Genomic DNA, 22,986 nt, shown 5'->3' with positions numbered 1-22,986 from the left:
AGGGCTGCATTGTCCACTATGATAGTCACTAGCTACAGATGTTTTACACTGAAGTTTAATCAAAATAAACAAAATTTAAAAGTTGCTGGGCTACTGTATTAGACAGCACAGATGTGGTATAATACAAAAATATATTCGGTCTTTGTCCCTGGTCCCTGCACAGAACTCTTAAAACTCTTGGAATTTCCCCAGTAATAGGGGTGTCTTTGTAATTCATAGTAAGCCCCTTTTGATCATACTAGAGTTTATGCTAATGAGGTGACTTAGTTGTGGGGCCCCTTGACAGTTTCTGGATGGAGCTGTCACCAGAAAGACCAAGTGATTAAAGGATTGGAACTTTCAGCTCCACTGACCTCCTGGGGGAGGGGCTGGAGATAGAGCTCTATAAAAACTCCTGAACAATGAGAGTCAGAGAGCTTCTGGGTTGGTAAACACCTCAGCTTGCTGGAGGGTCGTATGCCAGAGGACATGGAAGCTCTGTGTACCCCTCCTCCCGTATCTTAACCTATACATCTCTTCCGTTTGGCTGTTCCTGTTTGTATCCTTTATAATAAACCAGCAAACAAAAAGAAAGTGTTTTCCTGAGTTCTGTGAGCCATTTTAGCAAATTATCAAATTTGTGGAGGGGGTCAATGGAACTCCTGATTCATAGTGGGTCAGCTAGAAATAAGGGTGGCTCAGGACTTGCGACTAGCATCTCAAGTGGGGGCATTCTTGTGGGAATGAGCCCCGTTAACTTATGGGACCTGACACTAACTCCCGGTAGTGTCAAAATTGAATTGAATTGTTAGACACCCCGTTGGTGCGCAGAGAACTGGAGAACTGGTTGGTGTTAGAAAACACATCAGAACAAATATAGAACATTTCCATCACTGTAGAAAGTTCTATTGGACAACACCATGAGAAGGGAAGGAAAATCTAGTTTAGACTTCAATACTAGGAAGGGGTCTTTAACTCAGTAGTGATTAAAAAATTCTGAAAATAGAAATCTGAGAAAAATGACTCAAATTAGAGTCTACCTTCCTGAATGAGAGATGTTAAAATCTACAGACCAGTTATTTCATAACTCAGTCCTTTCAGGGTGGGACTTAATAATCTTCCTCCATTCAAGGGTGGAGAAGCTAAAATACACTGTAACTGCTCCAGTTACCCAATGAACCTACAGAAGTGCCCAGGATTATAACTCAGAGTTTCCATCTAATTATTTGGCTCCCTGAGCTCCCCTTCCAAGGCTTGTCTTAGCACAGCTGTCAGACTGACAGATTGACTTGTAAACTGGCAGTCACAATCAGAGGCATCACCTGACAGGCTATGGACACAAGTGAGTTGAAGACTAACTGCTGGAAGATGGCAGGCCTTTAATTGCCACACAGTCCCCAAAGTGTCACATAAATATTCAAGTAAGGATGGGACTTTCAGGTACTGGCAGCTATGGCAAGTACACTTACAAGAAAAGCTGTCCTCAGATCAAAAGAGGTGCATACCCTATAGGGATGAGGATGAGTTACACCTCATTACATCCCAGTGAACGTAAAATGAGAAACTTTATTACAGATTGCTTATTGCGAGCTTGGAAACTACTGGTGAGCCATTTCTAATTCGCCAAGATGCAATTTGCAGCAGAGTACATAGCCTCCAAGGCTAGAGGTATGGCTTTATTAGCAAAATCAGCTGCTGGACTTCTGTAAAAGAAAAATTTTGTTTTAAAGAATTGCAAATAGTGAAAGTTCCTTTTCCATGTACATCTCTCCCTTAGCAAACCACGCTCCCCAGAGGTGACCACTGTTAATAATTTGTTGCCTATTCTTCCAGACTTTCTTCTAAATATACGCAATAATGTTTAAAATACTAGGCATATGTAAACATGCTTTAAAAGGGGGAAGGGTCATGCTATACAAATTCTTGTGCAACACGCTTTTTCATTTTGTTAGCTTAGACACCTTTCCATTTCAGTAAATTGAGACTTACCCTGTTTTACTGATGCACTTTTCCCCCTCACTTTAACATCTCTGAAATTGGAATGCTTCTTATAACCAATGGTGTCTTACAACTGCTTTCAGTCAGGTATCGGTGTGGTGGAATTGTATAAAAACTTTCCATTGACCCTTATGGTAAAAGGAAGACAGTACCAGCCCCAAAGTATCTTAAAAATACAGTTATCATTCTTTTTATCATCTGCATAGTTCACTGCATAGATGTACATAATTTACGTAATTCCATAAAGCAAACTATATTCCCTAAAGAACAGCTGGATCAAAAGAGTAAGCACATTAAAACATTAACAGATATTACCAAAGTATGTAACAATTTACGTTCTCAATAGTAAATGGAACTATTGTTGGAAATAGCCAACACTTTAAAAAATATTTAAAAAATAATTTTAGATTCACATGTAGTTGAAAGAAATAATTCAGAAAGACCTTATGAACCCTTTACCCAGTTTCCTCCAATGGTAACATTTGGCAAAACTAGGATATCACAAAACTATCACAACTAGGATATTGGCACTGATACTGTGGTATAATAAGAAATATGTATTTGGTCTTTGTCCCTGGTTCCTGGCACAGAGCTCCTAAACTCTCGGAATTTCCTGATAGGAGTATCTAGTGATTTATAACAATCTTACCCAAGTTTATGCTAATGAGGTGACTATTGGTCAGCCACTAGAGAGCTTCAAGATGGGAGATGGTAACGACCAGAGGAATCATTGTGTGATTAGAAGGTTGGAAGTTTCAGCCCCATTCCAACTTCCAGGGAGGGAAGAGGGGCTGGAGATGGAGTTAAATGATCAGTGGTCAATGATTTAATCAATTATGGCCATGTAATGGGGTCTCCACAAAAACCCTTAAGTGATAAGGTTTGGAGAGCTTCTGAGTTGGCAAGTATATCCACACACCATGAAGGTGATGAACTTCAACTCTAAGAGACAGAGGTTCTTGCACTCAGGGTCCTTTTGGACCCTACCCTATGTACCTCCTCACCTGGCTGTTCATTTGTATCTTTTATAATAAACTGTAACTGTTAAGTATGGCATTTTCCTGAGTTCTGTGAGTTGTTCTAACAAGTTATCCAATCTTGGGAAGGTGGTGTGGGAACCTTCAAATTCATAGCCAGGTCAGACAGAAGTGTGCGTAACACAGGGACAGGATACTTGCAAGTGGTGTCTGAAATGAGGGCAGTCTTGTGAGACTGAGACCTTAAACCTGTAGAGTCTGATAGTACCTCTGGGTAGTTAGTGTCAGAATTAACTGAATTTTTGGACGCCCACTTGCTATCAAAGAATCAGAGAACCGGAGAACTGGCTGTTGATTCCACACATTTTGGAATGGCAATAAAAGGAATGAAGTACTGATACATGCTACAAAACAGGTAAACCTTGAAAACATGCTAAGTGAATGAAAGATGCCCATCACAAAAGACCACATGTTGTATGATTCCATTTATAAGAAATGTCCAGAATAAGCAAATACATAAAGACAAAAAGTAGACAGCTGGTTGTCTAAGGCTGGGGGCAGAGGAGAGAGCGAGACAGGGAATTTGGAGTGACTGCTAATAGGTACAGAGTTTCTTTTTTCTGACGAAAATGTTCTCAAACTGTGGTGATAGTTGCAAAATTCTGTGAATATGTTAGAATATATTAGAAACTACTGAATTGTACACTTTGGATGAAATGTAGGTATGTGAATTATGTCTCAAAAAAGCTGTTAAAAAATGTTACATAAATGGAATCATAACATATGTAAACTTTTGGGATTAGCTTTTTTCACTCAGCAAAATTTTCTGGAAACGGATCCAGGTTGTCACATGTATCAATACTTCATTCTCATTCCTTTGTACTGACGAACCGTATTCCATTATATGGATATGTCACAGTTCATATTTATATTATATTTTTAATCAATATTGAAAATGAGCATCTTTTAAGATATTTACTGCTCAACTGGTATTTTTTTCTCCTATGAATTATCCTTTCATATCCTTGGCCCCTTTTCCTACTTTCCTCTTTTTTATTAGTTCTGTGTGATATGGACTGAAAATTCTTTTTCCTAACTTAACTTTGCATATGATGATTTTTGCAATTATGTTTTTGACTTTTACGTAGTCAAATATACTTCTATATTGACTTTTTAAAAAAAATTTGTTTATTTTTGGCTGCGTTGGGTCTTCATTGCTGTGCGTGGGCTTCTCATTGCGGTGGCTTCTCTTGTTGCGAAGCATGGGCTCTAGATGCGTGGGCTTCAGTAGCTGTGGCTCGAAGGCTCTAGAGCACAGGCTCAGTAGTTGTGGCGTACAAGCTTAGTTGCTCCGCGGCATGTGGAATCTTCCCGGATCAGGGCTCGAACCCGTGTCTCCTCCATTGGCAGGTGGATTCTTAATCACTGCGCCACCAGGGAAGCCCTATATTGACTTTCATATAGTCAAATATTCTTCTTTATTTTCTTCTAATAAAACACTTATGGTTACATCTTTTACATTAAAATCTTTAATAAATCTTTCATTTATTTTAGCACAAGGCATTAGCAAGTTGAGTCTTTTGATTCACTAGCAGTATAACAGAGCAGAAAGCCCACTGGGCTAGGCATCAGGAGGCCTGGGTTCTAGTCCTGGCCATGCCACAACCTAGCTCAATCATTCTGAGCAGGCCACCAGTCTGTGGAACCTACCTTTTCTACTTAACACAATTGTTTTGAGAAACAAATAAGATTACAGATGTGAAAAGGATACTCCAAAAATGTTCAATAGATACCTATCAATTGTGAAGAAAAGTAAAGCATTATATATATTTGTATTGGTTACAATACTATTTCCTTTCCACATGCCATATACCAGAAAACTCACAATGCTGGCCTCAGAGAATAAGTAGCTTGCCCTCCCCCAAACCCTAAGCCAAAGGAGGTCAAGTGACTTGCCCTAGGATCACAGGTGAAATTTAGGGAAGAGTCAGTTCTAGAAGTGAACACAAGTGGTTATGCCCCAGCCCTCCCCACAAGTCAGAGAGCACCATTCTTCTGAGTTAAGACTTGCTAAAAACGAACTGTCATCAACTGTCCGTATTCATATCTTTACACTAAAAACACAAACTACTCTCTGAAAAAAGTAGAGCCTATAATTAAACTGTGGTGGGGGTGACAGTAAAGAGAGTGAAATGAGAGCACTGAATTTCAAGTTATAGTTTCCCACCTTGCTTCCGACAGCCTGGGATTTTGATAAAGGCTCCATAGTCTGTCACCATAGCAACCTATAAAGACAAAAAAAAAAAGAATCTTTGTCACACAAATAAGAATCTCTCTCCCATAGCATTTAACCTTGTCTCCCTGAATTTCTACTTGGTACTGACTGCCTCTGTCTGCTGCAAAACTGCCTAAAAGTGATGTTCTGTCAAACATTATGTTCTTTCTGAAGTTTTTTTTTTTTGGTCGTACCGCACAGCTTGTGGGATCTTAGTTTCCTGACCAGGGATTGAGTCTGGGCCCTCAGCAGTAAGAGTGCAGAGTCCTAACCACTGGACTGTCAGGGAATTCCCCAATTTAAATTTTTAAAAAATTTTTATTGTGGTATAGCTGATTTACAATGTTGTGTCACTTTCAGGTGCACAGCAAAGTGAATCTGTTATACATATATATATATCCACTCTTATTTAGATTCTTTTCCCATATAGGCCATTACAGAGTATTGAGTAGAGTTCCCTGTGCTACACAGTAAGTCCTTATTATCTACTTTATATATAGTAGTGTGTATGCATCAGTCCCAGTCTTCCAATTTATCCCCGCTCCCCGGTAACTATAAGTTTATTTTCTGTATCTATAACTCTATTTCTGTTTTATAGATAAGTTCATTTGCAGCTTTTTTTTAGATTCCACATGTAAGTGATATCATATGGTATTTGTCTTTCTTTGACTTACTTCACTCAGTATGACAATCTCTAGGTCCATCCGTATTGCTGAAAATGGCATTATTTCATTCTTTTTTATGGCTGAGTAATATTCCATTGTATATATGTTAACACATCTTCTTTATCCATTCCTCTGTTTATGGACATTTAGGTTGCTTCCATGACCTGGCTATTGTTAAATAGTACTGCAATGCTTTTTCTTTTTTTGATTTTTTGAAGTTTAGACTGACAGGTATGTGTGATCATATTAAAACATTGGTGAGATTGGTGTGTTTGTCAGAGGGTATGACAGTACTTAGGAATGCCCAAATCCCACATGTACTGAAATCCCTCAAAAAGACATAGGAACAAACAGCAGAAAATTAGGTAATAAAGTTCACTTTATATTATCTGGAACTGAGGCCTCCAATCCAAATGGAGAAGTTTAATAATTTGAAATGGATCATGTAGAACATCTCTTTTTCCTAAACTTCATACCAACCAGACCATACAGCTTGCTCCACTTCACTCCAAACCAGAGTCTTGGGTTTTATCAAGACAATTAGAGAAAAAGCCAATACACAGACATCTGACAGAACCTGAAAAGATGTAATCAGAGAGAAAAAGAGTTGTCTTTTGCAGAGTTGACCTAAAATGGAGAAGTTAGAGGCTTGATGGATCTGTGTAATATGCAATATGTAATAGAAACAAAAGGTCCAAAAGCCTTGCCAGATAAATCATTATCCCAGCCTCTACCTCTATTGCTCTCCTCCAGCCCACCCCACCCCCCAATTGTGGATTGGGATTAAAGCTGTCACTATATACTATATTTATCACTAAATTCATTATTATTTATAAAATATTCAATACGATCTTACACATATAAACTTTGTCCTTTCCAGTGACTTTAAAAGTAGTTATCTCATATTGGGCAATCACTGTTTTGGCTTAAACATAACTAAAACAAGGGGAAGGAAGAAGGAGAAGGGGGGCTTCCCTGGTGGCTTCCCTGGTGGCGCAGTGGTTAAGAATCTGCCTGCCAATGCGGGGGACAAGGGTTCGAGCCCTGGTCTGGGAAGATCCCACATGCCGTGGAGCAACTAAGCCCATGCGCCACAACTACTGATCCTGCGCTCTAGAGCCCGTGAGCCACAACTAGTGAAGCCCACGTGCCTAGAGCCCATGCTCCGCAACAAGAGGAGCAATGAGAGCAATGAGAAGCCCGTGCACTGCAATGAAGAGTAGCCCCCACTTGCCTCAACCAGAGAAAGCCCACGCGCAGCAATGAAGACCCAACAATGACAAAAATAAATAAATAAATTTATTTAAAAAAAGAATGGGTTAAGAACCAAAATTTCTAAACTCTTGTTTTACAATGATGAATATGCTACACTGGGTTAGGGACCAGATATTCCCAAAGAAACAGTACAACCAGGCAGGTACTAGTACTTAAAATCAAGGCAAGGTGGACTTTAGAGATTAGCTGATCTAATCCTGTCATTTTTCAAATAAGGAAAGTGAAGACCAGAGACATGAAGTACTTATCCAAGTTCACAAAGTGAGTTGTTCTCTGTAAAACAGGGCCGCATGGATAAAGAAGACTTAATATTTTTAACTGCAATAAAAGAAAATCCCTTCTTTCTGGACCAACTAAAGGCACTTTGGCTTTTGCTCCAGGGTTCTAGAAAGAGGGCTAAAATGCTTCATACTGTCTAACATCATTAGTTAAGGGCATAATTATCTAAACAACTTAAAAGCAGCACCTGGAAGTTGGAGCCCAAATCACCTTGCCGCTATAAATTAAAACAACCTCACTTTTCAATACTGAAGCTGCATGCCACTTGCATGCCACTTGGTGCAGCCAACACAAAAAAAAAAAAAAAAAAAGAGAGAGAGAGATGCCCAGTCTGTTTTTAAATGAATTTGAATAAGTTACCAAGATACATGAGATAAACATGGTCTCTGCTCTCTAATAACACCCAATCTAATGGAGGAGACAGACACATATACAAGTAACAATAGTACAAGACAGACTATAAATGTCGTGATAGAGGTACAAACAAATGACTGTGGAATAACCAGATTTACCATCTACCTTCCTCCTATACTACCCCAATTCAGTCAAAAGAGTTCTCTTATGGGTCTTTTGGTTCCTCCATGCATTTATGAACAGTTAAACAACCCCAGCTGCAGACTTGGAGAACCTGATTTAGAACTTGCCATTTATTAATCATTTGGGCAATTACTTAACTTCTAAAAAGTTTTATTATCCATAAAATGGGGTTAACAATTTCTTTGGAGAAAGTCAATTGACAGGTAACGTGTCAAAGTGCTAACATACATTAGGCCTACAAAATTTCTTTTGAATTTTAATGTAAATTCTTCTTTTTAAATATTAGGCACTCAGTGTTTGTTGGATGAACATTCTGAAAAATAGTTTCCTGTTTCCAATTTACCATGAAATTTCTCTTTCCCTAATTCCAGTCACTCCTAGGCATTTTTCAAAATGTGTTCCTGAAATAGTAAAACTATAGTTCTAGTATTAGAACTATAAACTTCTTTCTGAACATCACCCTAGTCCATCCATCCTTGACAGTAAAATATAAAACCTACACTAATTCAAGCCCCATCTCATGTAAGAAAAAGACATAGATCAGGAGCCACTTTACTAGAAATCTGAGTCAGTTTGTGGAGGGCAGAGAGCTCTTCTTTCTTTTGTGCAACACCCGACAAGTGAGGGCTTCATGATCAGAAAAATCAATTTCATCTCCAGAGCGACCATTTCCGTTTTCTAAGCCCTGGTACCTCACCGATCTCTGGGGATACTATGGGCCCTAAAGAATGAGGACAGAGGCTCTGAAGAGCAGAGTTGTTTGCTATTTGTTAGAATGTTATCATCCTTTGTATCCTGTCTATTACATTACAAGTTGGGATACACTTAACAGAAGTCTAGAGCCACATTTATCTATAACCAACCAACAGTCACAAAGTCTGTCTTCAAAGGCCTCATGTTATTAGGTGGCAAAACTTTTGTCAACCATAAAGCAAGTATGAATGCCATAAGAATGATACAGTTAAAATACTACAGGCACTCATAAGACGCTGAAAACAATTTTTTGGCTTTACTTTTGCTTCAAGAGAAGGGCGATTGGCGACTTCCCTGGTGGCACAGTGGTTAAGAATCCGCCTGCCAATGCAGGGGACACGGGTTTGATCCCTGGTCTCAGAAGATCCCACATGCCATGGAGCAACTAAGCCCGTGTGCCACAACTACTGAGCCTGCGCTCTAGAGCCCGCGAGCCACAACTACTGAGCTCGAGTGCCACAACTACTGAAGCCCGCGCACCTAGAGCCCGTGCTCCGCAACAAGAGAAGCCACTACAATGAGAAGCCTGCACACCACAACGAAGAGTAGCCCCCACTGGCCACAACTAGAGAAAGCCTGCACGCAGCAACGAAGACCCAACACAGCCAAAAATAAATAAATATTTTTTTTTAAAAAAGGGTGATAACGTTAATGAATTCCTACTACGTCTCAGGCATTGTGTTTTTATAGATGATAGCTTATTTAACCATCATCACAATCCTATGAAAGTTGTTTTTATCTCCATCTAACAAAAGAGAAAACTGAGGCTCAAAGAAATTAAGTGACGATCTCAAGGATCACACAGTTAGTAAGTAAAAGAGCTAGGACGGAATCCAGGTTTTGCCTGGTTCCAAAGCCTCTGCTCTCTAAACAAATACAATGTCTCCTCCCTCAAAGATTGATCATTCACTCAGTTATGAAGGTGTACTGAGCACCTACTATTTTCTACCCACCTACCTGGGACTGAGATATACAACAGTAAACAAAACAGACAGGGCTCTGTCTTCATGGAGCTTAGTGTCCTCTGAGAAAGAAAGACTTTAAACAAGTACAAGATAAATATAACATGAGCCTATTTATTTATGGTGGGAAAAAGATCTGAGGAGATGACATTAGGGCTGAGACCTAAAAGATGAAAAGAAGTTGGTGAGAAAATGGGACAGTTAGAAACAACAGCATGTGTAAAAGTCCTGAGAAGGAAGCAGGCTTAGATGTTTGGAGCTATAAGGAGGCCAGAGTGGCTACAGCATGAGTAGGGTGGAACTAAACAACATTGCCAGAGTAAGCAGAAGCCAAGTCAGGTAAGGGTCATGAAAACAAGTTTGGATACATTCAAGTACAATGAGAAGCCCAGGAGAACTTCAAGAAAGCAACTTGGTCCAATCTGTTTTTAAAATGTTATTCTGGGGAATTCCCTGGCGGTCCACTGGTTAGGACTCGGGGCTTTAACTGCCAAGGGCCTGGGTTCAATCCCTGGTCAGAGAACTAAGATCCCACAAGCTGTGCAAGGAGCCAAATCAATCAATCAATCAAGTGTTATTCTGGCTGCAATGTGGAAAAACTGATTGGAAGTGGACTACAAAAGAAGTAGGGAGCCCAGGAGGGCCAAGCAAGAGACGAAAACTTAAACTAATGGGGTGCCAAAGGGATAAAGAAGTACAGACACCAGAGACATATTTGGGAGGCAGAAAGACAGTACTTGATAATGGACTGGAAAGGAAGGGAAACAAGATCAAATCAAGGGAAGAAATCAAAGATGATGCCCAGATTTCTAGCGTGGATACCTGAATGAATAATGGGTTCGTTTGCTGAGATGGGAAAGACCGGAAGAACAGATTTGGTGAGAAAACCAAAAATACAGTTTAAAACATAAATTAGAGGGAGTTCCCTGATGGCCTTGTGGTTAGGATTATGGGCTTTCACTACTGTGGCCTGGGTTCAATCCCTGGCGAGGAACTGAGATTCCTGCAAGCCATGCAGCACAGCCGAAAAAAAAGAAAAAAGCATAAATTAGAGATGCTGTGAGGTATCCAAATGAAGATGCCAAGTATGTAGTTAGAAGTCTGGAGCTCAGAGGAGGTACATGTGGGAGCCAGATGTTCTGCTAGCCCTTCCCGTTTAAATTGTAATGTTCAAGACATTCTCAAGTGGACAGAAGCTCCAAACCCAGCGGCTTTTCACCTTCAATCTACGCTTAATATAAATGGGAAGTTTTCAAAGCCAAAAGAATATACCTCTCCTTGGAAAATAGTGTAGAGAGCAGGCAAGTTCTCCATGGTCTCGGGTCTTCCTGAATTCATCCTTAATGTTCTATGGTTCCTCCATTTCTCTTCTGCTAAAGCTAATTCAAGTGTCCTGTCACAAAGAAACAGAACAGGTAACAGAGAAACATTTGCAACAACAACAAAAATGTGCTGCCGATCCATAGGCTGTCCCTACAGGATAATACCATTAGATTTAATACCATGTCCTTTTAAATTTACTTATTTATTTCTGGCTGCGTTGGGTCTTCGTTGCTGTGTGCGGGCTTTCTCTAATTGCAGCGAGCAGGGGCCACTCTTCCTTCCAGTACAGGGGCTTCTCATTGCAGTGGCTTCTCTTGTTGCAGAGCATGGGCTCTAGGCGCACGGGCTTCAGTAGTTGTGGCGTGCCGGCTTAGTTGCTCCACAGCATGTGGGTTCTTCCCAGACCAGGGCTCGAACCCGTGTCCCCTGCATTGGCAGGTGAATTATTCTTAACCACTGTGCCACCAGGGAAGTCCCCACCATGTACTTTTATCCAAACCTCTTTTGTCCACTATAACTGTGGGGAGTTTTGGAAACCTTGATCTTATTTCTTTTCAATTTGATACTTTACCAAGGCCATTAGCCTACTGTTTTGTTTTTATTGTTATTATTGCTATTCTTTTGCCAAGGGAAGGCTTTTGGTGGGGGAGGGTGTGAACGGATCTGTAAAAAAGGAATAATAATAGTAATAAGAGCTAACATTTATCAAGCACTTACTATGTCCGGGCACTGTGCTAAGCACTGGACATCCAATGTCTCATTTGATCCTCAAGACTCTCAACATGTAGGTTCTATTAATTATCATATTATGTACATGAGAAAACCAAGACTTCCAGAGGCCAACTTATTAGGCCTATGTCAAAAAGCCAGAAAATGGTAGAGTCAAACTCTGTCTGACATCAGAGTCCACGCTTTTAACCACTATTCTAGGTGTTAAATCTGAAGTGACTTCAAAAAGAGAGCATAGGGAATTCCCTGGTGGTCTGCTGGTTAGGATTCTGTGCTCTCACAGCCAAGGGCGCAGGTTCGATCCCTGTTCGGGGAACTAAATCCCACAAGCCGTGCACGGCACAGCCAAACAAAGCAGAAAGAAAGCATAGCTTACGTTTTTCTCCAATGAAATTAAAATCACACATGCTCATTTTAAAAGTTCAGATAACACATTAATTTGAAGAAAAGAAAATCATCTATAATTCAATTTGGTTTATATCCTTTCAGACTTTTTTACATGTACAAGTAGGTTTTTTAATGGAATTATGAAACCATTAATTAATATTAATAGCCATTTTATATTATTTTTTAGCAATTCATACACAAACCATCTTTTTTAATGCCTATATAATAATCCATTGCTGGATGCATCAAACTTATTTAACTATTTATGAATCATATTAAAATGCAGATTGCAACTCAGTAGGTCTAGGGTGGTGCCTGAGATTGGGCATTTCTTTCTTTTTTTAAAAAACTTATTTATTTATGTATTTTAATTAATTAATTTATTTCAGCACGTGGGATCTTTCGTTGAGGTGAGCGGGCTTCTCTCTAGTTGTGGTGTGTGGGCTCAGTAGTTCTGGCACATGGGCTTAGTTGTCCCAAGGCATGTGGGATCTTAGTTCCCCTACCAGGGATCGAACCCGAGTCCCCTGCATTGGAAGGCAGATTCTTAACCACTGGACCACTAGGGAATTCCGTGGGCATGTCTAACAAGCTCCCAGGTGATGCTGATGCTGCCAGAGTACCAAGTCTTACAGCTTTGAAGTTGGAAGGGATCTTAGAGGTACTCTTGCTCAGCCTTCTGGCTTTAAACAGGGAGGAAACCAGCAATCTAGTGCCTCTTAACCATGCCCCTTTACTTGATGCATAAATCACTGCTACATAAAGATAAAGTTAATGCTACAGTCCTCAGTTCTCTTTTTCCTCCTAATTACTTGACATCAATAAGACCTGAAACTCTATTTTCCTTGGGTTTTCGTGTGCAAATACCTCCTTCTCTCCTCAACCCTGAGCACACCCCTACACTTTCAGATGATTACTTCAGGTCTTACTTTTGGAAAGTCTTCCTGATTTACAATAACCATCCATTAACTGAACTGCCTCACTTAAAACAGAAATGAAAGAAAATTCCGTCAGTTTCCAGACCCTAGTTCTAGTATCATCCCAAAGCCCAGGAACATCTTTGTCCTTGAGTTCCATAAGACAACCTGTATTTGTATAATAAACTTGCCCTTTTCTGTTTACGTCAGCCAGAAGTGGGTTTTATTACATTATTAAAAGCACACAGATAGAATGAAGGCAGATTTGTCCGTTCTTGAGAAATGGCTGACAAACAGCTTAAATCCAAATATCACAGTCTGGGGCTTCCCTGGTGGCGCAGTGGTTGAGAGTCCACCTGCCGATGCAGGGGACATGGGTTCGTGCCCCGGTCCGGGAGGATCCCACATGCCACGGAGCGGCTGGGCCCGTAAACCATGGCCGCTGAGCCTGCGTGTCCGGAGCCTGTGCTCCGCAACAGGAGAGGCCACAACGGTGAGGAGCCTGCATACCGAAAAAACAAAAACAAAAACAAAAACCAAGTATCACAGTCTGGTTGGATCCTGCCTCTTCCACTTCCCAGCTATGCAGTCTCACCTCTAGTCCTTCCCTTCCCTCTGCCCAGCATCCTCACCTCATATCCTAGAACAAAGGTTATTAACCTGAGGCCAATGACTCTATCAAGAAACCTTAATTATCCCTCCAATTTTTGGAGCACTAGTGAGGTACAGAATCCATAGAGGCATCGGCAGCTAGGACAACTAAATTAAGCTCAAACAACTTAGTCTATCAACTGTTCTTCTTTAAACAAAGGTCACAGAAAGAGCAATACAATCTTAAGTTATTTTGTACAGATTTTTGCTGTGATAAGAGTATGAACAGCTAAGTTTAAAGCTCCCCTATTTGCTCCTTTTGTAGAACAGTAGCCTGAGAAACCCTATGCAATTCTTCAAGCAGGAAATTGGCATGCATTTTTGAGAGAAATCCTGTTATACAACAGTAACAGGCTTACAATTTCAGAATTGTAAAGGGTTGCCAGGGACACAGTTATTTATTAGCCACCTCCTTCCCAAATGGTATTTTAAAATTTTTTTGAATTATATTCTGTAGAAACCTAGCGTTGTTCTATGGTCGTTATTCAAAAGGAATCCCAATTGGAAAGGAAGATGTAGAACTGTCTCTATTTGCAGATCACATGATACTATACATAGAAAATCCTAAAGATGCCACCAAAAAACTGCTAGCGCTCATCAATGAATTTGTTAAAGATGAAGAATACGAAATTAATATAAATACAAATTAATATACAAAAATCTGTTGCATTTCTATACACTAACAACGAACTATCAGAAAGGGAAATTAAGGAAACAATTCCATTTACAATCGCATCAAAAATAATAAAATACCTAGGAAAAAACCTACCTAAGGAGGTACGGTGGTTATCCAGAAGCTTCTCAGTTAACTCAAGTTTATTTTTAAAAGTCAGTTCTGAAATATCTAGGGACAACAGGATCAGGAAGGCCAAAGAAGAAAGGCCATAGGTCAACCAACCAGAGGACAGCCTCCATACCAAAGGTGGGGGAGAACAACCCCAAAGAAATCTGAGTTACGGGAAGTCCCACACAGAGCAGCTGCAAAGCTAGGAGCCTCTCCTCAGTCATTAGGCAGAGGTTGATTATTGCTGATTTCCACTCGCCATCCCAGCTTTGGGGTGGGTCATGGTAGCAAGGGGGAAGGGAGGTTATGTGAGGAAGGTCTACTTTTAACAGCATATTCTGCTTTGATCTGGTTTACCTATTAAGCTTCTATGTAACATTTCATTTGGAAAAAATAGTTCTGCTGCTTTTAAAAAGTTTATAAAACATTGAGACAGATATAGTGTAGTTCAATAGGACCACATCTGTAGACTTAAAAGAGCAAGTAAATTGACAAGGATTGAGGTACACCATTTGAAGTTGCCTTGCAATAGTTCTAGAAACAAAAAATTCCTTATGCATTTCATTTTACTTGAATGTTTTAAACAATTGTGATCTGGAGGGAAGCAATAAGGACCCAGTTATTTATTAGCCACCTCCTTCCCAAAACAAAGGGCAGAGCAAGGAAAAGTATAGCGTGGGAACAGGAATGGGAGCTGTGGCAGGGGAATGGTAGCCTAGAGTGAGATCAGAGCTTATGCTGGGCGAGGAGTAAATCTACAAAGAGCAACCCAGTGTGGGGAGAAGCAGGATTATAAGGGTGTCTGCACACTGGGGCAATCCAGAATGGGGAGTCAGTGCCCAAACATGGAAGAGCGGGGCCTGAGGATTAGAGGTAATTATGCAATGTTAATTTCCTGACTATAGAAGTTATGTTATGGTTATATAGAAGAATGTCCATGATTATAGGAAAACTAAAGTATTCATGGGTGATGGGGCATTAAGTCAGCAACTTAACTCTCAAATGATTCATTAAGAAGTGTTATTTGGGGCTTCCCTGGTGGCGCAGTGGTTGAGAGTCCGCCTGCCGATGCAGGGGACACAGGTTCATGCGCCGGTCCGGGAAGATTCCACATGCCGCGGAGCGGCTGGGCCCGTGAGCCATGGCCGCTGAGCCTGCGCGTCCCGAGCCTGTGCTCCGCAACGGGAGAGGCCACAACAGTGAGAGGTCCGCGTACCGCAAGAAGTATTATTTGTACTGTACCTCCATAATTTTGTGATTTTTCAGTTTTTTTAATGTGCCTGCAATTAGGAAAAAAAATAACCACGTCCTCTCCTCCTTCCCCTCAAGCAATGAGCAATTCATAGAATAATATTAAATTGGAAAGATAATATGTAGCCCCTTTGAAACTTCATTTCATATGTCACCTCACTGATCTGGCCAAGATTTTTGTGGTTGTTTTTAAGTTTAAGATTTAGATTTACTGTTGTTACTTAACAGTACCAATTAGATAGACCTCCGAGAGTCAAAGTGATTTTAATTTATTTTTAAGTTATGTGTAAGAATTGAGGCGAATCAATTGATAAGTCAAAATACTGGGACACATCAAAGACAGAATAATGACAGAGCCTTCATTCTCAGCCACTATTCCACACTGCCTCAGAAAGAATTCACCGTCCACATCTCAATTTTGAAGAGTATGTAGTTCTTTTTTTTTTTTTTTTAATTTATTTGGCTGCACCGGGTCTTAGGTGCGGCACACAGGATCTTCGCTGCAGCATGCAGGATCTAGTTCCCTGACCAGGGATTGAACTTGGACCCCCTGCATTGGGAGCGAGGAGTCTTAACCACTGGACCACCAGGGAAGTCCCTGAAGAGTAGTATATAGTTCTAACACTAACTAGGTCCCAAATTACAGATTCTAGCAAGGAGTAATTAGAAGGGCATCATTCCTGGAGGCTAGGATGAGCAGGGTCTGGATTTATTCATTCATGTAACCAAGGACCATTTCTCACTTGATTTTGTCTTCCCAGTGCCTGTATACAGTAGGTACTCAAAGTTTTCTTGAATGAGTGAATAGAACCTTACTATGTGGCAAACACAGGTAAAGAAAGAAGAAAGCATTCTGGTCTAAAAAAATGTAGCAGAAGGAACTGAGTTCCACACAATTCGCTGGGCAGGTCAAAAGATGGAAGACTTTCAAATATCAAACTGGTGGCCCAATCCTCCTCCTTCCCATCAAATTTCTAGAGTAACTATCTTAGACAGATGCTTTTCCCATTTTGCGCTCTGGTCATGGATCTGTTGACAAAATGGCCAAAGGCAGGAAAGAGGAAAAATAGTAAGAAACAAGGAAAAACAAAAATGGACTCATAAAAAGTGAAAGCTGAAAGCAATTATTAAGGTCATTCAGTCCACTACTCTTATTTAATTGAAGATGAGGCTAACAGAGGTCAAATGTCTTGACAAGGGCTGCTCAGAGTTAGCCATTTTGGTACTGGACCCCAGGACCAGTCAACAATCCCTAAGGTCCCTTCCAAGTCTTCTAATAATAATAGCTAATATTTGAGGGCTCCCTATTTGCCTTTAACCTAGAAGCTTTACTTGTCTTAACTAAGTTAATTCCCTTTCGACCTCCCTAACAAGATAGGCAATTATCGTTTTGTTTGGTAAGGTATTTTACAGATGAAGAAACTAAGACACAGGAGAAGCTAAATTACCTTGTTCAAGATTACAAAACTATGAATGATGGAGATGGGATTCCAATCCTATTTACGAATATTTTTTCTTTCCTTTATGGATTGTGAAATTCTTCCAAGCATGCCCTTGTCTTGCACTCCATCATATCCTTCAACTCTCCAGTGCTTTCCACAGTATAGAGCACACAGGAATTTGTAACTGTCTACTGAAATACTGAAGTACTTAATTTTACTCTATTTTAAACTGTTAGTTAATTTATCAGTTCAGCACCTTTATTGATGTTTATATATCAGGCTCTGTGCTAGGCACTTCATAAACCTGCTTTCCTTTTTTAAAAAAATATTTATTTATTTGGCTGTTGCCGGGTCTTAGTTGCAGCACACGGCATTTTCGTTGCAGCATGTGGGCTCTTAGTTGCAGCATGCGGGATGCAGTTCCCTGACCAGGGACTGAACCCAGGCCAGCTGCATTGCAGCACAGAGCCTTAAACCGCTGGACCACCAGGGAAGTCCCCATAAACCTCCTTTCAATCCTTAAAACAACTCTACAAAATAGCTATCTCTGTTTTACAGGAATGAAGTAACTTGTCGAAAATTCATAGCTAGAAAGAGAGAAATCTTAGGCCATTCCAAGAGCCACACACACTTGCCACTAAACCATTCTTTTCAACACAGTCCCTGTCATCAAAGGCTTCCTAGTCATGTAAGGATAATGGTGACCAATTACAATGTAGCATGATCAGGGATAGTGATTAGGTTCAAAGTATTAAGAAAACAAGAAAGAGAAGGGCCTGGGGGAAGCAAGAAGTTTAAAAGGTGACAACTGAGTAGGCCTTTAAGGATAAACGGAAGTCCTCTAGCAGATTGACCACATCAGAATCCTGATATACTGACCTCTATTTTCTTCCAATCTATCAGCCCTCTTTTTTCTTCACTTTCCTCCTTATCCAGCTTAGATTCCATAGCCCATCATTCAAACAATAGCTTAACTTCCCTTTAACTCTTGTCTTTATAGCTCACCTAACTGGCAGTACCCCTACCCTGATGGAGTACAGTTGCACATATTGGAACACATTCCAGCTAGGTTAAACAGAAACTGGGATTTATTGCCAGGTATTATGTGACTTACAAAATTACCACAAGGGCTATAGGAAGTACTGGTAGAACTTCCCAGGAACACCTCCTAACCCACAAAACAACAGTCTTTGCCATGATCAAGAAAGTCATGCCTATCATTGCAGAAAGTCATGAAACCAAAAAGCGGATGATTAAGAAACTCACTGCCTCTGCTGTGGTATTTGCCAGCAAAACGGCATGCCTCTCACTCTCCTCCTCCTCTCACTTCCAAATTCAATTCTCATCTCAGGTGCAGAGGAGTCTAGGAAATATCTAGCTCTCAGTTCCACCAATACCCCAGTCTTCACTGCCAACAACTCTCACCAAAGTGGTCTATCTGCATCTATCTCCCCTCCAATCTGTTCACACTACTAAGCCCTGAGGGATCAAGCTGCTTCCCCCACCCCACCACCTGCAAAAAAAAAAAAAAAACCCTCAGGGATTTCCCATCAGTCTTAAAGCAAAAGCTACAAAGTCTGGCCTCTGCCCACCTCCAGCTTCATCTTGTACCACATTCCCCTCTGTTCCCTTTGTCCTGGCCACACTGGCCTCTTTGTGCCTGTTAGTCACTTTCCTCACATGTGCCACAGGACCTCTGCACATGCTGTTCTGTATGGAATACGCTGCCTTCCTCTCTTCACCCAACTAATTAGAACTGTTCCTTCAGGTATCAGTTCAGGCATCTTTTCCTTAGAGAAACCTTCCTGCTTATTCCAGGCACTCATAACACCACCTTCCTCTCGTAGGCAGCACTTACTTTGCATTTCTTAGTGAGATCATTGGTGAGCATCTGTTTCCCCCACCGGACTAACAACAGCCCTGAAGTCAGAGACCATGTTTGGTTCACAATGTCTCCCCAGTGCTTTGCACAATAAATATCAGTTGCACGATTAAGGAGAAGGCCTAGTTCACAGGTATGAATCCGAATTTCTCAACAAGGCTGTGCTCTGGAAGCCGAGAGTCGGACATTTCCTTCATCTCCGTCTCTCTCAGGAGCACTGAGCAGGCGCTAAAAAAAAGGCTGCAGAATCATGGCAGAAACAAGGCGGCCTCCTCAGTCAGAGAGGACCCTAGTGGAGGCTGGGAGACAGGACTCTTCTCCCTGGGAGCGCCTGGCACGGGGCTCGACAAGAAAGGCTCTTGTTGAAAAAGTCAGTCGTCGAGGGCCCCAGGCAGGCGCAGAGACCCCAAAGCTCTGCTCCAGCCCTAGAAAGGGAACCCAGGCTACTACACACAAGAGCTAGGAACTCGGGGCCCCCCTCTGCCCCTTGCAATCAAACCTGCAGCTGAGAAGGGCCAGCCTCAGACCACATAACGGAGGCGCCGCCTCCAGATTCCACTGCCCCCACCCCCGATCTTCCTTACACTTACTCGGTGTCAGCGTCCGATCTCCTCGCCGCAGCATTGCGCGCGACACCGAAACCCAGTCAGCGAGCTTCCACCCACAGGACGCAGCGCGCCTAGGTGGGACTCCAGCTCTATTCACCAATCCTGGAATAGTACTCTCGTAAGGGCAGAAAGAACTGACCAATAACAGGAGACTCTCCAGGGGGCGGTGCAGAGGGGAGTATTGGAAGCTGATTGGTTTCTCCAAGCCGGAAGTTCCGGGGGAAGACAAAGTTGGAGCCAATCGTGTGGTGCCTGAGGGTGTCAGCGCGGTCAGTGGCGGCTTGAGGAGAGCGGCTGCCGCCATGATAGAACAGCAGAAGCGAAAGGGCCCAGAGTTACCGCTGGTCCCAGTCAAGCGGCCGCGGCATGAATTGCTTTTGGGAGCGGCAGGGTCGGGCCCCGGAGCCGGGCAGCAGCAGGCGGCGCCGGGAGCTTTGCTGCAAGCGGTGAGTAAGGGAGCAGGCGGCCTTCGGCCCTCAGCTCTTCCTCTCTCCTCAGCGCTGTACCTGGTGATCCCGCACCGGCCCTTTCCCCACACTGCGGGGACGGAACGGGACTCCCTCACCCTGGAGTTAAAGCAGAAAAGCACTGTAATAGCGGCCAACACTCTGCGATGCTCCATATATTTCCCCGTTTGACGCCCGTTTTCGGCATCTCGACCGCCCTGTGAGGAGGCGTTAGAATTAGGCTTAAGGACCTTGAGCTCAAAACCGGGGCCGGGGCGTTGGAATCTTAAGTGTTCCAGGGATCCGGCATAGAATAAACGTTCAGGAAAGTTAGAAGAGTGGATGGATGAATGAATGAATGAGGGAAGGAAGGAAGGAAGGAAATGAAAGATACTGGCTCGCTTTGGGACTTGGGGCAACTTGCTTTTCCCTCAGTTTCTCTGCACTAGTATTAGTAACAACCGTGGAATAGTTACCATCTTTTGAGCTCTTGTACTAAGTGCTTTCTTTGTATATGAAAACTCCATTAGTCTTGGTAACTGCCTGAAAGTTAGGAATTGCTATTATCCCATTTTGTAGATGGGGAAACAAAGTTATCTAGTAACTGATAGGAACAGATTTTAAATTCAGAATCCATGCACTTAACTACATTTCTTGTACGATAGAGGTGGTGATCACACCTCTCCCTCGGTCCTGTTAGGCTCAGCGGAAGAAATATATGTACCCCCCTCCCCAGCTCCTCAGCCAGCTGGTCAATAAATCCTGCTGGCACTGTCCTCAGAATATATCCAGACTTGCTACTACTTCTGCCAGCTCCATCACTAGCTCCTGGTCTAAACCATCATTATCTCATCTGCATTACTGCGGTAGGATCCTAATGGTATTCCTGTTTCTGTTCACGGATGCTCAGTCTAGTCTCGGTCCAGCAGCCAGAGGAATCCTTCTAAACATCAGATCGTATTACCCCCTGCTGAAAGCTTTCCCTGGCTTTTCACTTCACTCAGAGTAAAACTAAAATCCTGACAGTCTTTTGCCCTCTTTCCCTTGACCTCTCTGAACTACCAATTTTCCATTGCTCACCCTGCTCCAGGCACACTGGCTTCCATGCTCCTGCCACAAAGCCTTTGCATTTGCTGCTCCCCCTACGGATTTACTCTTCTTCCAAATGTCCACATGGTTTACACACTCAACTCCTCCCAACCTCTGTTCAAGTATCACTTTTTCCGTGAAGCCTTTCTTGACGAGCCTGTTTTAAATTGCAATACCCTGTGCTCACTAGCCCACATTGCTGCTTTGTTTTTCTCCATAGCACATACCACCATCTATATGTTTTACTTGTTTCTGCCTTCCCTCCCTCCTTTCTGCCCCTCCTTCCCACTAGAACACAAGCTCCGTTGTTTATTTTGTTCAATCCTGTTTTATCAGTGCATAGAACAGTGCCTGGCACGTAGTATTTTTTGAGTAAATGAGTAAGCTGAAAAACTGAAGAGATTTGGGGATTATTAATAGTGAACTTGTTCTTCTGTCTGACAAGTAAAAATATCAGCCCAGGTTTCTTTGAATTGCCCAAGCCTAGGCTTAATGTCCAAGATCATAATCAAAACTACTTTGCTTAATAACTGTACCCTGCAGGGTTTTGGGAGCTTAGTTCAATCATTCATTCATCAAACTAGAAACTGGGAAAACAGTGTAGAATTACACTGGTAAGATTCCAGCACTCACAGAGCTTTTCTAGTGGCAGGCCAGGGGAAACAAAATGTAAACAAACACATAAGGAAGGTAATTTCAGATAGTGATAGGTGCTGTGAGAGAATACAGCAGGGTTGATCGAATGCAGAGGGGAGGTAGGGTGCTGCTTGAGCTTGAGTGTTCCAGGAAAGACTTTCTGAAGAGGAAACATTTGGAAGGAGCCACACATAGGAAGATCTAGAGGAAGGGGGTTCCTGTCAGGGGCAACAACAAGTGTAAAAGATCCTGAGGCAGAAATTAGTTTAATGTGTTTGAACAGTTAAAAGTTGGGTATAGGGCTTCCCTGGTGATGCAGTGGTTGAGAATCCACCTGCCAATGCAGGGGACACAGGTTCGAGCCCTGGTCCAGGAAGATCCCACATGCTGCGGAGCAACTAAGCGCACGCACCACAACTGCTGAGCCTGCGCTCTAGAGCCCATGAGCCACAACTACTGAGCCTGCGTGCCACAAGTACTGAAGCCCACGCGCCTAGAGCTCGTGCTCCACAACGAGAAAAGCCACTGCAATGAGAAGCCACATACCGCAACAAAAAGTAGCCCCTGCTCACGGCAACTAGAGAAAGCCCGCGCGCAGCAACGAAGACCCAGCCAAAAATAAATAATTTAATTTTTTAAAAATGATGTAGGACAATGATAAGACAAAAATATGGGCACTCAGCCTAAGAAATGAGGTCAAACTTGAAAGGAGGCAAGCAGGCAACTGAGCGCTCGAATTTAAAAACTAACTAAATAAAAGTTGGGTATGGGATGGGAGCACAGTGAGGGAGGAAGAGAGTTAGTATAACAGATAGACACTGGAAACTTCAGCAGGAGAGTATAAAATTGGAGACATAAGTTATGTGCGAAGAGTTGCCATTCTCTAAATCAGGAGAAATACACTCAATCAGTTTCCCCTGTGTTTTCCTTATACTCCCCATTCCCCGACCTTTCAGTCTCCTTTGCCTGTATGAAGTGACTACTCTGTACTTCTCTCTTTTGTTTAGGGGCCTCCAAGATGTTCCTCCCTTCAAGCCCCAATCATGCTTCTCTCAGGACATGAAGGGGAAGTGTATTGCTGCAAGTTTCACCCCAATGGATCCACCTTAGCATCTGCAGGATTTGACCGACTGATATGTAA

The 22,986-nt window shown here is 42.1% G+C and overlaps 2 protein-coding genes across 4 annotated transcripts in view; one reads left to right on the top strand and one right to left on the bottom strand.

Moving 5' to 3' along the window:
* Positions 1-19,731, bottom strand: part of ZCCHC17 (zinc finger CCHC-type containing 17) — a 54,942-nt gene extending 35,211 nt beyond the window's left edge. Inside the window, exons 1-3 of one of the 2 annotated variants that reach the window (XM_032643888.1) lie at positions 19,657-19,731; positions 10,973-11,093; positions 5,182-5,239 (exon numbers count right to left, since the gene is read on the bottom strand). In XM_032643888.1, coding sequence (XP_032499779.1) covers positions 5,182-5,239; positions 10,973-11,038 — 124 coding nt within the window. In that variant the 5' untranslated portion in view covers positions 11,039-11,093; positions 19,657-19,731. Of the gene's footprint in view, positions 1-5,181; positions 5,240-10,972; positions 11,094-11,221; positions 11,263-19,656 lie in introns of those variants that run through there. The other variant, XM_032643896.1, reaches the window with a different exon arrangement.
* Positions 19,732-19,936: 205 nt separating this feature from the next.
* SNRNP40 (small nuclear ribonucleoprotein U5 subunit 40) overlaps positions 19,937-22,986 on the top strand; it is a 37,978-nt gene continuing 34,928 nt past the window's right edge. For both annotated transcript variants that reach the window (XM_032627326.1, XM_032627316.1), the window contains exons 1-2: positions 19,937-20,120; positions 22,853-22,982. In XM_032627326.1, coding sequence (XP_032483217.1) covers positions 19,977-20,120; positions 22,853-22,982 — 274 coding nt within the window. In that variant the 5' untranslated portion in view covers positions 19,937-19,976. The remainder of the gene's footprint in view (positions 20,121-22,852; positions 22,983-22,986) is intronic.

The sequence above is a fragment of the Phocoena sinus genome, chromosome 1, assembly GCF_008692025.1.
Source record: "Phocoena sinus isolate mPhoSin1 chromosome 1, mPhoSin1.pri, whole genome shotgun sequence".
NCBI classification, from domain to species: Eukaryota; Metazoa; Chordata; class Mammalia; order Artiodactyla; family Phocoenidae; genus Phocoena; species Phocoena sinus.
Note: the sequence above shows the minus strand (reverse complement) of the source record. Positions and strands in the feature narration are given on the sequence as shown.